Source organism: Gossypium raimondii, chromosome 4, assembly GCF_025698545.1.
Source record: "Gossypium raimondii isolate GPD5lz chromosome 4, ASM2569854v1, whole genome shotgun sequence".
Classification (NCBI taxonomy): domain Eukaryota; kingdom Viridiplantae; phylum Streptophyta; class Magnoliopsida; order Malvales; family Malvaceae; genus Gossypium; species Gossypium raimondii.
Window position 1 is genome coordinate 37,205,242 of NC_068568.1, and position 13,107 is coordinate 37,218,348.

Below are 13,107 nucleotides of genomic sequence, written 5' to 3' on the forward strand. Positions count from 1 at the left end.
ACCGAAGATAGGTAGGGGCGAATATAACCTTAAAGATAATGGCTTGATACACGCCTTGGAGCCTGTCCTATTTCTTCTTTTTCTATTCGAGTTTCGGTCGTGTGTTCGACATTTTTTTTACCGGAGTTTTGAACTAACATTTTTTTTTCTCAATTAATGATGGGAAACAACTTTAGCTTGGGTTTATAGGTGCAGTACTCCAATATATAGGGTTTAGGTTGAGTTAAATAGTTAAAATTCAATTTCAAGTTAAATTCGACATCTATAGATGTCGAGCTTCATATAATATAGTTATTAGGGTTTGGTCTACAATAAATAGTAAAAACTAAATACATATAAATTCAACATCCATAAGTATGCATTTACTAAAATTAGGTTTACAATAAATATTGAAATCTTAAATACATGTAAACTCAATATCTCTAGACAGTTGAGCTCAATACAATTCATATATTAGGATTAGGTTTGGAATAAATAATGAAAATTTAAACACATGAAAACTTATCGTTCATGTGTCGAACTCAGGTTCAACTCATTACGATAAAAATTAATTTCACGTCTCTTATGTGTTATACTAACTTGAGATCTGTAAATGTCAAAATAACACCATCATTGCATACTTATAACTTTAGATAAATTTCACAGCACAAATTTTTCAATAAAACTCCACTCCCGTTAATGTCGAGATACTTCTGATAAATAAGGTTTACAAACAGATTTTAGGGAGTAATAAATATTGACTATATAATGGACAGAGGTGCGAAAATCACAGCCTGCCATTCACATTCTTAAAGCTCAGCCCTAATACAAATGATAAAGGCCAATCTCAGTCGGTGTGAAGTTAGCACAAAGAACAGTAGACAATCCATTCCTGCATAAATAATTACCGTTTGTCGGTCTCCAGTTCATCATCAGCCATCAATGCCTGTCATATGATATATTCATTCATTTCATTTGGAATTGAGGGTGTGCAAACAAAGGAAAGCATGAAACTAAGCTTGCTCTTCACAACAATTTCCTATCCACTCATAAATCTATACAATATATAGATAATGACGGTGCATATTATTAACCAAATTCCTTACACAAATCCAACTATTTTATGCTATTATGCCCATGACATCTGATGTCTTTGGCTGGAACCAATGACACAGCAAGATCAACCCCCTGCTATTTCTTTCCATTTGGAATAAAAATATGGCATATCCACCAAGCCAACTAACCCCTTTTGTAAACTAGAGTTGGATATTCTGGGCTCCACATGCTGTTCTCCACATATTCTAAAACTTCCTCCTGCACCATTACATCACATCTCATTCTTACAATTCATGCGTTTTAAACACAGCAAAATCAACTTTTATTACATCAACAGTCAGCATTACCTCGTTCTGACATATTTTTTGGAGCTCTCTAGCGTCAATGTCACGATATCCTTCTGCCAGATCCTCTTCTACAGCTTCCTTCACCACAGCTGCTGCTACCTCCTTTGTTATATCTCTTATCCTACAAACAAACAAACAAACAAACAAATAAATTTATGCTTAGCCTATGACACCGAATTCATTTTCTAGGTGAGATAATACATATTTCTTAAGGCCTCATCACATACTTTGATATTGGAGGGAATATCATGCCCTTGAGAACTTCATCTTCTGTTATGTAGGCAGCCAGACTGCAATTGTCAATTTAACATAACATGAGTCAGTATCCAACTCAGTACCAAAAGCCACTTTACCATCTTGCTTAAGCCATTAACTTCTTTTTCTTCTTTTCTTTTTTTTGCTCGAGGAGTTTTAAGGGAAAAAGAAATAAATTAATGATCCAAATCCATATGTCAGACAGCTTCTGGCATGCCATTTGGGAACCAACTAACAATATTTTAGTATGTTAATAATATATATTACAATTATTAGAACTTAACGCACTAGTTACTTACAAATGCCTCCAGAAAGTAGAAAAGTACAGCAACCAGATCCTAATCCCTAATTTTCTTGAAGAAAATTTTTATGTGGTTCTGAGCAAGAGGGGATCCAGTCACTGGTACTGTCTTTATCCCTTTGCATACTCATAAATTACCTAAATTTCACATATACTAATAATGGCTAAAAGTTTATTCCAAAGAACTTCAACATAAACTCATAGTCTTGGCAGGTGAAAAATTCAGAAGCATTTGGAGAAATATTTATCAAAAACAAAATATAAATTAACCACACCGTTCTGCTGCAGCCTGTAGCATGCCATCCGAAATGATCCTAGAGCCAGACAGAAGAGTTCCAAGGCCAATACTGCAGAAAAGAAGGGTAAACAATTAAAAATGATGAATTAGAGAATCGTGAAGTAAAACGAAACCTTTGTGAAGCAAATTAAAAACTGACCCTGGAAAGAGATACATGTTGTTTCCTTGGTTGCTATGCCCAATTTGACCATTTCCTAAATTGTTCATGAGTTACAAGAAGTAAGCCTTTCACTCTCAAAGAGGAGAGTAGGGAAAGAATTTCTGTTTCCTTGTATAAAAATCAAGATACTACAGAATTTCAGGCAATAAATGAGGACCTCGTATAATAAGTAGCTATAATTCATACAAGTTTAGGCATTTTTAGCAGACAAAGCCCCACATGGCAAATTGGTAAAGACTAAAAATTAAAAGCGTTACTATGTAGACAATGTCAAACAAGGTAGTCTTGGCACATACCAAGATCAACATCTCTAAATGGACTTCCACTTGCAAATATAATGTTGTCGCCTACAATCGAGAAAGCTTCCTCTGGGGTGCACTCAGCTGTAACAAACAAGAAGGGTAAAAAAGACCATGGAAAAACTCAGTACAAATATGGATGGCCCTAATTTTGTCACCAAAACTCATACCATTTTTTGTAGGGTTTGACATTGCAAAGATAGCTGGTTTAGCTGAAGTCGAACCTTTAAGAGCCTCCAACACCTAAAACATAAAATGCACTTCGATTACTTTGCAAAAAAGATTTGGCAGGAAGGTCAATGAAATGCAGAGATTCTAGGAAACAAAACAGTCTAAAATTTTTAAAATTTATTGTGTTGCAACCTTGAAGCCTATTTACCTTGAAGCCTTTGCCAAATCTTTACAATAAAATCTCAGAAAACTTTCTTCATATTTAATTATATGAGAGAGACATGCAAATATTGAATCTTTACAGGTCAAATATTCTCAGCATAAGGTTGATCACTGGGCTTGAAGATACAAAAAAGTGTTAAATTCTGAACTAATAAAAAGTTAGTTTTGCTAATTTGGCAATTGGTAAATGATGTTTAAACAGTGATCATAGATTTCATAACAGCCACAAACAGCAGAAGCAAATTTTCTGCTTGTCACCTGATGAAAAATTCAATTTTACCTCTTTGGAGAACAATCCTCCAACACCAGACAACCCAAGAAGCACATCAGGCCGCACTTGCCGCACCTGTTTAGCCAGATTAAAGAAAGGCTTTTAACTGTGAAAGAATAAAGAGACTTGACAATGTATTTGATAACATAACTCAGAAGCGATAAAAGAAAACGAAAAAGTCAAATATTGAAATACAGGTCATTCCCACAGGACTAATTTTTTTCACATGTTAAGAATAAAGTTATGCTGTAATCCATATAAAGAGCAGAAAAAATGTTTCTGTGCTAGCACTATACAAACCACTTCCACAAGACTTGAACCCTCCCTTAATCCTTGACGACCAGCTTCATTAGTGTTCCTTGCAAATGGCAGGGCGTCTGGATCAATATTTTCACGTTCGTCAGTTATGAGACCCTAGAAAAAAACAATTCATTTGGTTACAATGTATATCTAATGCAAATTGGTGCCACTCATGGAAGATAACCATGCAAAGGTTGCATTTAACCATTATATTCTAATAGAAAGAATCCAGACCAGCAAAAATGTAAACGTGACCTAAAATAGTTTTGTAATGCATTGATATAAATGAAACTGAAATAATCAAATGATGATTTCTGAATTACAGACCACCAAGAAATGTTGTGATATGGATTACAAGGAATGCGATCAGATAGTTAATTGGCCATCTTTTATCCACTTATGATGGTTCCAATTTGAAGAAGAAATGTTAGAAGAAAAAACATGTGTAACATCAAAAGCAATAAAAAGTCCCTATAAGCACAACTGCCTGGCTGAAATCCAGAGTTCTTGAGAGATTATGCTACTCACATTAGCATCAACAACCCAGAATTGACTCTTTGCACTATCAAAAGCATGCTCAGTATTTCCTAACATCCTTGCCATTGTTTTCCTTGCAGCATTGACAACCCCTATTCCTGCACTGCAGTGGTATAAAGGTTATGCAAACAATTTCTAAAGTCTCCTATTAGCATGCAGGGCCTTCCAATTAATTTTCACAGAAAATACTAAAATGATAAAGAAGAAATAGCAAACAAACAAGTCCGCAGATTCAACAAGTTTGTGAAATGTCAGATAGAATGAGAGGAAATCCACTCACAGGAAAACAAATAATGGACCAGCTAAGCCTTAACAACATAAAATATCCATATAAAGTAAGAAGAAGAATAAGCCAATGGAAACTTGCATCTTATTTTCCTTTTGTGGAATAACTTCTTTCATTTTTCTTCAGACATATAGAGAGAACAAATGAAAATGAGCTGTGCCAGAAGGATACAAGTATAATAAACTTGCTATAATCCAACCGCAGTTCATAAGAGATGAATTTCACCCTTCAACTCAGAAAAATAATGATTAGAGAATGACCATTAAATCCATTGTACATCAGGTGCCAAATGAAAACAGTCTAAGCACCACAAGTGACCATCCAAATATAGGAATAATATAATAATAGCCATGTTATCTCTTCTGTGATATCGGTATTATGATAATCCATAACTACTGGATAGGCTTGAAAACTAACCTTCCAGCACCAGCAACAACAATCTTTTGCTTAGGAAAGTCAATCATTGGCCTTCCCTGTGCTCTTACAGCTCCAAGAAGACCAGCAATTGCAACCCCAGCCGTTCCCTGCAAAGGAAATCAATAGAAAATCAAGGCAAGATGTGAAGGCAAATAAATATCTGCAGATAAAATCAAAGAGTTTTTAAGACATGGTTGGTTTAAAATTATGAATTGCAAAAAAAAAAAGTTCAGTAACATTAGAAACATTGTATACAGAACTAAGAATATTATCCAAAGAAACAGGTGAAAACAAATGGAATGTTTAGCGTTAACAAATTAAATCAAGACTCAAGGTGAATTATACTAAATTTTCAATTACCTGGACATCATCATTGAACATCCTGTGTGCATTTCTGTAACGCTGCAATAACTTGAAGGCCCACTTGCTCTGGAAATCTTCAAACTGCAGAAACCCAATTTAATTCAAGAGAAGATTGTGTTAACAAGATAGACATATCTATCAACAAGTCTTGCCATATCTCTTAAATGAAGATACTGCAATTTAATTCCAGACAAGATTACTTCAACAAGATAGACATATTACATACCTGCACAATCACATTTGGCCAACGAGTAAAAACTGCCTCCATAAATTCATCGATCACTGCAATATACTCATCACCATCAAGGCGGTGTTGTTGAAGCCCCAAGTCTGTTGACAAAATTGTGTGATCACCTTTCTTCTTAAGATCATAAAATTAACTCAAAACATGCAAGAACAAGACAACAAGCTAAGAAAATTGGGCTAGTGCTAGTAAGACCACATACTACAAGCATCAAGAGGAGAAGTCAAGAGCCTCATAATTTCTCTAAATATCTTGTTTAATAGATGATAGATCAAAAGGTTACCTCAGGGACTCTAGCCAATCTTATGCATCATTGCATTCTTAAGCCTGTAGGCTACAAGTCCGAGCCCATATGATATCTAAAATACCACACAAGTACAAAAATCTAACACAAGCGAGGGACCAAAGATGGTTGAGTGAAAAAGTCACATCTACACTTGCATGCATTTTCTGCCAAACATAGACCAGAATTTTCCTTTCTCGATACAGCACCGTTTTAACAAATTTTCAATGCAACACTACCAGCTACTTCAAAAAAATAAAGTCTTTTTTCATATGGTTCCTCAAAAATAGGGTGATGAAAAGCTTACACAAGGGGTTTTTGAGCAACTTCTCATTGTTAGTCCCAACATCAATCATGACAGGAAGTACCTAATGCAAGGGAGAAAACAAAGGAAATATTGTAAAATTCCCAGTAAATGGTCAAGCTGAGAAAGACCAGAAACATTAGCATTACCATTTTACAAGGTTAGGAAATGGTTGAAAATAGGAAAAATGAGTAAGTTAGACTAGCTGGGAGTCCACAAACAATAAAAAAAAACATGTAATAAAGTCTCACTCTATCATAATCGTTTTTAGAAGCAAAACTAACCTGAAGTAAAAAAAAAAAAAAAGGCAAAGAAAATAATTCTAAAAAAAAGAAAGAGAATGGATAAAGAACAAGAACATGGATATTTATCAAAGTACCACACAAATCTTTATTCTAATTCCAGCATTAAAATGCAGGTATAAAGATAGAGAATCATTGGGAGCCGGGGGTTGGGGGAGGATCCAAATTTTATTATTCTTGTAAAATTGTTTAGATAATTGTAAATCCCTTACCCAAGTAAGATATAAACATAGAATTTATAAACACAGATACAAGATAAGAGAAAGAATAACATACCCTCTGAGGATTGATACCAGCAGCAGCAACATACAAATCCAGCTTCCCTATAGCAATTCCAATTCCCTGAACTCCAAGGTCTCCAAGACCCAATATTCTGCTTCCATCTGTGACAACAATCATATCAACCTGTACTCAACAAAAATTAGATAAGTAAAGTGGAAATGTGTGAAGCTGTAAAGTTAACATATTTCGAGCATATTGTCATTGACAAAGCCAAAGAATTTCTGAAATTCTGATACCAAATTATACAAGTTACAAACTAAACCAGAACTGAAATGAGAGAAGAACTCAACACTATTTTGTTGCGGTACAAAGACAAATGATCATGTTACTTGAACACGAAGTAGGTAATTGAATGAGGCAATCACTGAGTTGAAAACAAATTTATGTGAAGAATAAGCCCAAATTCCAAAATTTAAGAGCAGGTTCAAACATTCAAATTCTCAAGAAATCACCTATTAAGTCTTCTGGTAGTTTAAATTAGAAAAATACACAGGATAGAAAGCAAAAGGCGAAGTGATAATTGATCTATGCAAAAGGGAAATAAATGAGAAAATAACAAGTCAAAATTGTAATAAAGCATAGGTTTAAAATTTGCATGTCAGAATATCATTTCATGTTATTAGTATTACCACGTAAGGCTGCACTGCTATAAAGAACTATGCCCACAATTGGGATCAATTCAACTAAATAAAGAAGTTTTAATATTCAATGCATCATTATGAGTAATTCATACCTGATCAGCAGGCCAGTTGTAAACCATAGACATCATTTCTCCCCGATCTTCTGCACTAAAGTACATTCCTCGAGGCCTTCTAAACAGACCACTATAGTTCTGGCAAACAAGACCGACAGTTGGAGTATAAACAATAGGAGCATATTCCTCGATGTTGGCAATTAGAACCTGTCAAAGTTAAAATAAATGATGCTTCAGGTATATCATCAAGAAGATGTCATACACACACTGCTTTACAAAATACATACTCTACAAGATGTGTCAAAAAAATTATATGCACATGCAAATTCACTAACAACATGTCATGGTAATTCTTACTCGTAACACCTTTAGGCTGATTTCATGTAAGACTGTCAGAAAGATGGACATTATCACAACGAGGAAGTTAAATAATTAACTGGACAAGATAATGGAGTCATTGGAAAAATGGACGCGACATGAAACTCGGAGGAAAACAGAAGAGAGATACTAAGTAAATAATTAGTACAACGGAAATTTAACTGAATTATTCCTTAAGATGCTGCATCAAGTAGGTGAAATGGCCATTCTGGTGGTAAACGGTAATTGGTAGACTGTTATCATTAGAAAAGAAGTTTACTACATACCCTGAACTCAAACCATGACATATTGATTAGATTAGCATTAGATGGAAGAAGGGGAAGCTTAAAACTAGCTTGAAAAGTATTACAGAGATCCGAATAAAGCAGATAAAATGAATTGTACCTTGTAGTACATAGTCTCATTTCTGTCATGCAAGCGATTAAGTATCCGCCACTTGGCAAGCGCATTGGGATCAGATGGTCCATCTCTAGCTTGAACTTCAAGTCTCTTCAAATCAACCACTGGTAATTAATCAATTAAAAGGCAAAAAATAAAAATGAAAATCATGGAGATTCAAATTACAATTATCATAGATAAAAAAGATTTGTTTGATCAATACAAAAACTTACTGAAGCGTTCAATTTGCTGTTCGGAAGACATTACATTTGGAGGAAGCAGGCCACGAAGATCCAGACGATCTCGTTCCGTCATGGAAAATGCTGTTCCCTAACATTTAAACATTTGAAAGGGTTAAAAGCTATAAAGTTTGAAGCTAAACGAAGCACAAAAACCGGAGAATAATGGAAATGATTGACATTGAGGGAAGCCCAAGAACAGGGACGTAGTAATGGAACTGAAAAAGAAGTAATACCTTGTTGAACCATGGATCGTGGAGGATATCGAGGCTGCGCTTGTGGACAAGGGTAGGTCGGTGGCCCTCGGTGGTGGTGAAACATCTAGCGCGACTGACAGCAGTTGGATTGATGACGCTTCGTTTAAGGCGTCTCATCAGAGACGAGGCTGCTCTCGTCTGATTGTAAAAGTTAGACATGTTTTTATTCTCCTGCTTTTGTCCAGCAAACACTTAACTCTGAAACAACAACAACACCAATAGTGGAGGAAGAAGACGCGATCTGGTGGGAGTGAAAAGTGGAGGATGGAGCTTAGCTGTCTCAATTTTCCATCAATTCGATTTTTTTATCACAACAAAATTACAAATAAACAATTAAAGATTGTTTTAATTTTCCATTAATGGTGGGTCTTTTTACCATTTTCAGAATTAATTTTTAATTATCTAGATAAAAAAAAAACCCATAGGCTTCAATGCCAAATTCTTATCCATAGCCCATTTACAACCACGTCTTGCAGTTCAGTGTTAGACTGTGGCCCAAACTATTGCCATTAAAGATGAAAACGATAATTACAAAGAAAAAAGAAATAGGAAGGGAGGCAGACAGCAGCCAAACTGCTCCTTGACAACTGACAAGGTGAACGAAACAAGAAAGATTTTCTTTAAAAGGGTTATCAAATGTCTGTGAGTGGGGAAGTCCTAGATAAAAAGGCATAGTAAAACTATAGAGAGAAACAAGCCAACCTATGCTTTATTCTTATTGCCTCTCTGGTCAGGTATTCCATTCTCTATTTTGACGCCACCCAGCAAAAACACCATCTCCCCTCTTAACTTTATTTGGAGTAAATTTTTCTGCTCTTATTCACTTCTATGTCAAAATCTTGTCTTTATGCTTCATTTCACCTTTTTGCGTGGTTTTTCCATCTGGGTTTTTCTTTTCATTGCTAAAATACCATTTCTTTTTTGTTTGTAAAACACCCAGTTTTTGGCTGAGATTAGGGCTTTTTTCCTCTCAAGTTGTTTCCCACTTATATTCTTGATTGCGGTATTTGATGCTCTGCGCTGGACCCGATTCATGGATATAATTTGTTTGGAATCCTTGTGTGACTTCGCATATATTCTTTTCATGTGGATTACTGATTAAAAATGTTTTAATATATATGAAGTAGCTTTAGTGCATAAAATAAAGGTTGCTGCTTATTTATCTAGGAAAAGGTGGAGCTGTGTATCTTGCAGATGTGAATTCTATTTCTGATGTTTAATGAAGGAAAACATGGAGGATGGGGAGATAGAGCTTTCTGACCATGTCCTACTATCAAACACTGCTCCATCCACCAATTTTCAAGATTCAACATCTGTAGATTTAATCATTGATGAATACTTGAAGAATACCAGAACATGTAGTCACACTCACACTTGTAATCCACCCGGCCCTGATGTTGCACATTCACATACATGCTACCATACGCATACCCAACTTCTTACATCTGAAGATGATGATTACCACAACAATAAAGCCAGCTCTGGTTTGAATTTGAAACCAAGAAGGTCTTTGGGGAACAGAGAAGCAGTTCGGAAATATAGAGAGAAAAAGAAGGCACACACTGCTTATCTTGAAGAGGAAGTGAAGAAATTGCGATTACTGAACCAGCAACTTGTTAGAAAATTACAAGGACAGACCATCCTTGAAGCAGAGGTTTTGAGGCTGCGAAGCCTTTTGGTAGGCATTAGAGCAAAGGTTGATAGCGAGTTGGGTGTTTTCCCCTTCCACAAACAGTGTGCCAATGCCACTATTTTGAAGGAAGGTGATTGCGGGGTGCAGTCCATTGGTGATACAATTAGTCTACAATGTCAGACCGATTTGCCATGCTTCCATCCACATCCAGGTTCATTATCATCACATGCCAGCATTGGTGGAAGTGAGAAAGTGAGCATATCCTTGGAAGGAAATTGTCAGCCTGCAACTGTGAACTGTCAAGCTAATGAACATAATTCAGATGACCAGTGTTGAAGGTCATCCAAATGAAAACAGCTGAACCCTGGTGTCATCTCATGTGCATCTCAAGCTGGAGAACAAGTGCAAGGAAAGAAACCATTTGTAAGTTGCCCTATACTTGATCTCGGTGTAGTGTAAAAGTCTGTCCAAGTGTATCACAGCATGCTCGTCGAGCAAACCAAATATTACATATAGACTCTGGTATATATATACAGAATAACGACAATATAAGGAGTGTATATCAGGTTATGTATGTTAGGCGAATAGAACTTTAGTCTGACAGAACCATGTGCTCTAGACATATTTTATATCGTCTTGTCTTGATCTCTAAGCGGCTTATATGATGCTAGTACTAGCATGTAAATAGAATCGTCCTCTTGCAGCTTTACCTATATATTTGTAGGAATTTGGTATCAAGAGATTGAGAAAAAAATCCAGACTCTGAGCAAAAGAACCAAAAAAAAAAAAAACTTGATCTATTCAACTAATCAAGACAGGAGAAGGGTTTCAAAACCCCTTTTTCTGTTATTTTAATTAAAAATATTAAAATATTAAAAGTATTAAAATTAAAATATATTTGCATAATTTTAACGAATGTTGCAACCTTATAGGCCTAAAATTTTAATGGTAAAGATGATTTAAAAGTTATAATGTAATTATATATTTTATGTCTTTTTATAATAAATCATATATATTTTCAAGGTTTTAAAATTATTTTTTTTTTAATTTTTAGAATTTGGACTAAATTGACAAAATGTGCTAACATTGAGGGTTAAATTTGTTGAATTCTTTAAAATTAAGACCAAATTGACAGAATATGTAAAATGTTAAGGGCTAAATTTGAAATTAAACCAATAAAAAGATTGCCATGTCAGCATTTTGTTTGGTGACCAAAGGTGGTAGAGTGACTAAAATTGATAACTTATCTAACGAGAGTGACTAAAATTGACAACTTATCTAACTAGAGTGACTAAAATAACAATTTTTTTAAATGGGTGACCAAAAAAGGAATGCGGGTAAACTTGAGTGACTAAATAGATAGTTTACTCTAATTCTTAAAAATTTTACATCTACTCAAAAGGCAATTCTCATTATTCTAAAGTGCTTGTGTAAATTTTATTTTAAGTAAACTACAAAATTGGTCATTTATATTTTCGTAAGTTTATGTTTTGATCATCGAATTTTAAAATTTATCATATGATCACTCGCATTATTAATTTATTATATTATAGTCATTTAGTCGTCAACTTTTGTTAGGTGTAACAATAAGTAGATGTGACACATTAATTTAAAAATACTTTTACACATGGATGTCACGTAGATTCCACATGTCTATAACCCTCACCACTCTTAAACACACAATTTCGTACAACATTTTTTCATTAATCGAAAACAAACCTACAATCCTCACTACTTTTAAACTCATAATGTTGGATCTAGTGCCCTAAGTATAGTATATTCATTTGTAAACTTGTATTCTTTTTGAACAGATTGGTTTAATAAAATTATTCATAAATTACATTAATCCTTTCTATATTGTCTTCAATGGTTTTTGCACGTAAAGCAAAATGGAAGCAAATATTAGCTTACCGATTATCTAATATTTAACTAATACTAGAGGTGTTCATGGTCGGGCGGCCTCGGCCACCGACGGCCCGCCTTAGAAATATGGGAGGGTTTGGGTAAAAATATAGGCTGAAATATGGGCTTGGGCAAAAAAATGAGGCCCGTTTAGAAAACGGGCCGGGCCTCGAGCACCACTTTTTGGCCTGCCCGGCCCAACCCTACCGAATATAATAAATATATATTTTTTATTTTTAAAAATATTTTAAAATACTTTTTTTATTTTTTAAATATTTTTAAAATACTTTTGTTAATTTTCTAAATTTTTTTTTGTGTTTATTTAAAAAATGGGCCAGGCCCGGGCTTAGGAATTTTCCCGGCTGCCTCGACAAAATTCCAGCCCATATTTTGGTCGGGTGGGCTGGGCCTAGGACTCTGGTCGAATTTTTTTTGAGCCCTACCAAACCCTACCCTACCATGAACACCTCTAACTAATACTAAGTGGTATTACTTGGTCGGATTGTAATACAGAAAGACAACTTGTATTAGTTGATAAACCTAAACATATCCTTAATGTAATAAAAAATGAGCAAATTGATTGAAGGGCTAATATTCTATCTATCAAGTCTAATTGGGGAGATTCTTTGTTTTGGGCATCAAAGCGGATGATTCACAAAAGATAGAAACATAGATGTGACTGACTGGAATTACAGTACATCGGACAGAACCCAAGTAGAATAGATCTTGAATCTGTTTATTGATTTATTCACCTGTGATGTTCATAGTGTGTCATACCTTAATCTTGAGTGGATGATGGACTATGTATGTGTGACTTGTATACTTTGGTATAAGTAAAAGTTTGAGTTCAAATAGATAAGGAATCGAAAGTTGGTGCGTAAGGTATACGACTTCTACAATATGTAACGTCATTCATAATAGTGGAATTCATAGCCCAAGATATAGGTAA

General features: G+C 34.8%; 2 protein-coding genes across 7 annotated transcripts; one reads left to right on the forward strand and one right to left on the reverse strand.

Moving 5' to 3' along the window:
- Positions 1-593: 593 nt before the first annotated feature.
- Positions 594-8,950, reverse strand: LOC105779788 (NAD-dependent malic enzyme 62 kDa isoform, mitochondrial). Its single transcript, XM_052629573.1, has 20 exons — positions 8,603-8,950; positions 8,361-8,457; positions 8,134-8,252; positions 7,411-7,578; positions 6,672-6,800; positions 6,097-6,157; positions 5,489-5,592; positions 5,260-5,343; positions 4,900-5,006; positions 4,188-4,299; positions 3,660-3,773; positions 3,369-3,434; positions 2,866-2,938; positions 2,693-2,779; positions 2,376-2,430; positions 2,214-2,285; positions 1,610-1,672; positions 1,383-1,503; positions 1,224-1,293; positions 594-925 (listed from the first exon to the last, which is right to left on the reverse strand). Exons 1-20 carry the CDS (start codon positions 8,780-8,782, stop codon positions 912-914), a joined length of 1,896 nt encoding a protein of 631 aa, XP_052485533.1. The 5' UTR covers positions 8,783-8,950; the 3' UTR covers positions 594-911.
- A 170-nt stretch (positions 8,951-9,120) lies between these two features.
- Positions 9,121-10,965, forward strand: LOC105779789 (basic leucine zipper 19). 6 transcript variants are annotated; one of them, XM_052629575.1, is made up of 2 exons: positions 9,121-9,218; positions 9,791-10,965. In XM_052629575.1, the coding sequence occupies exon 2, from the start codon at positions 9,843-9,845 to the stop codon at positions 10,590-10,592; it is 750 nt and encodes a 249-aa protein (XP_052485535.1). In that variant the 5' UTR covers positions 9,121-9,218; positions 9,791-9,842; the 3' UTR covers positions 10,593-10,965. The 6 variants fall into 6 exon arrangements, with proteins under 6 accessions (XP_052485535.1, XP_052485537.1, XP_012459164.1 ...); XM_052629577.1 differs by having other exon boundaries at positions 9,200-9,218; positions 9,849-10,965; XM_012603710.2 differs by having other exon boundaries at positions 9,208-9,357.
- Positions 10,966-13,107: the final 2,142 nt, after the last annotated feature.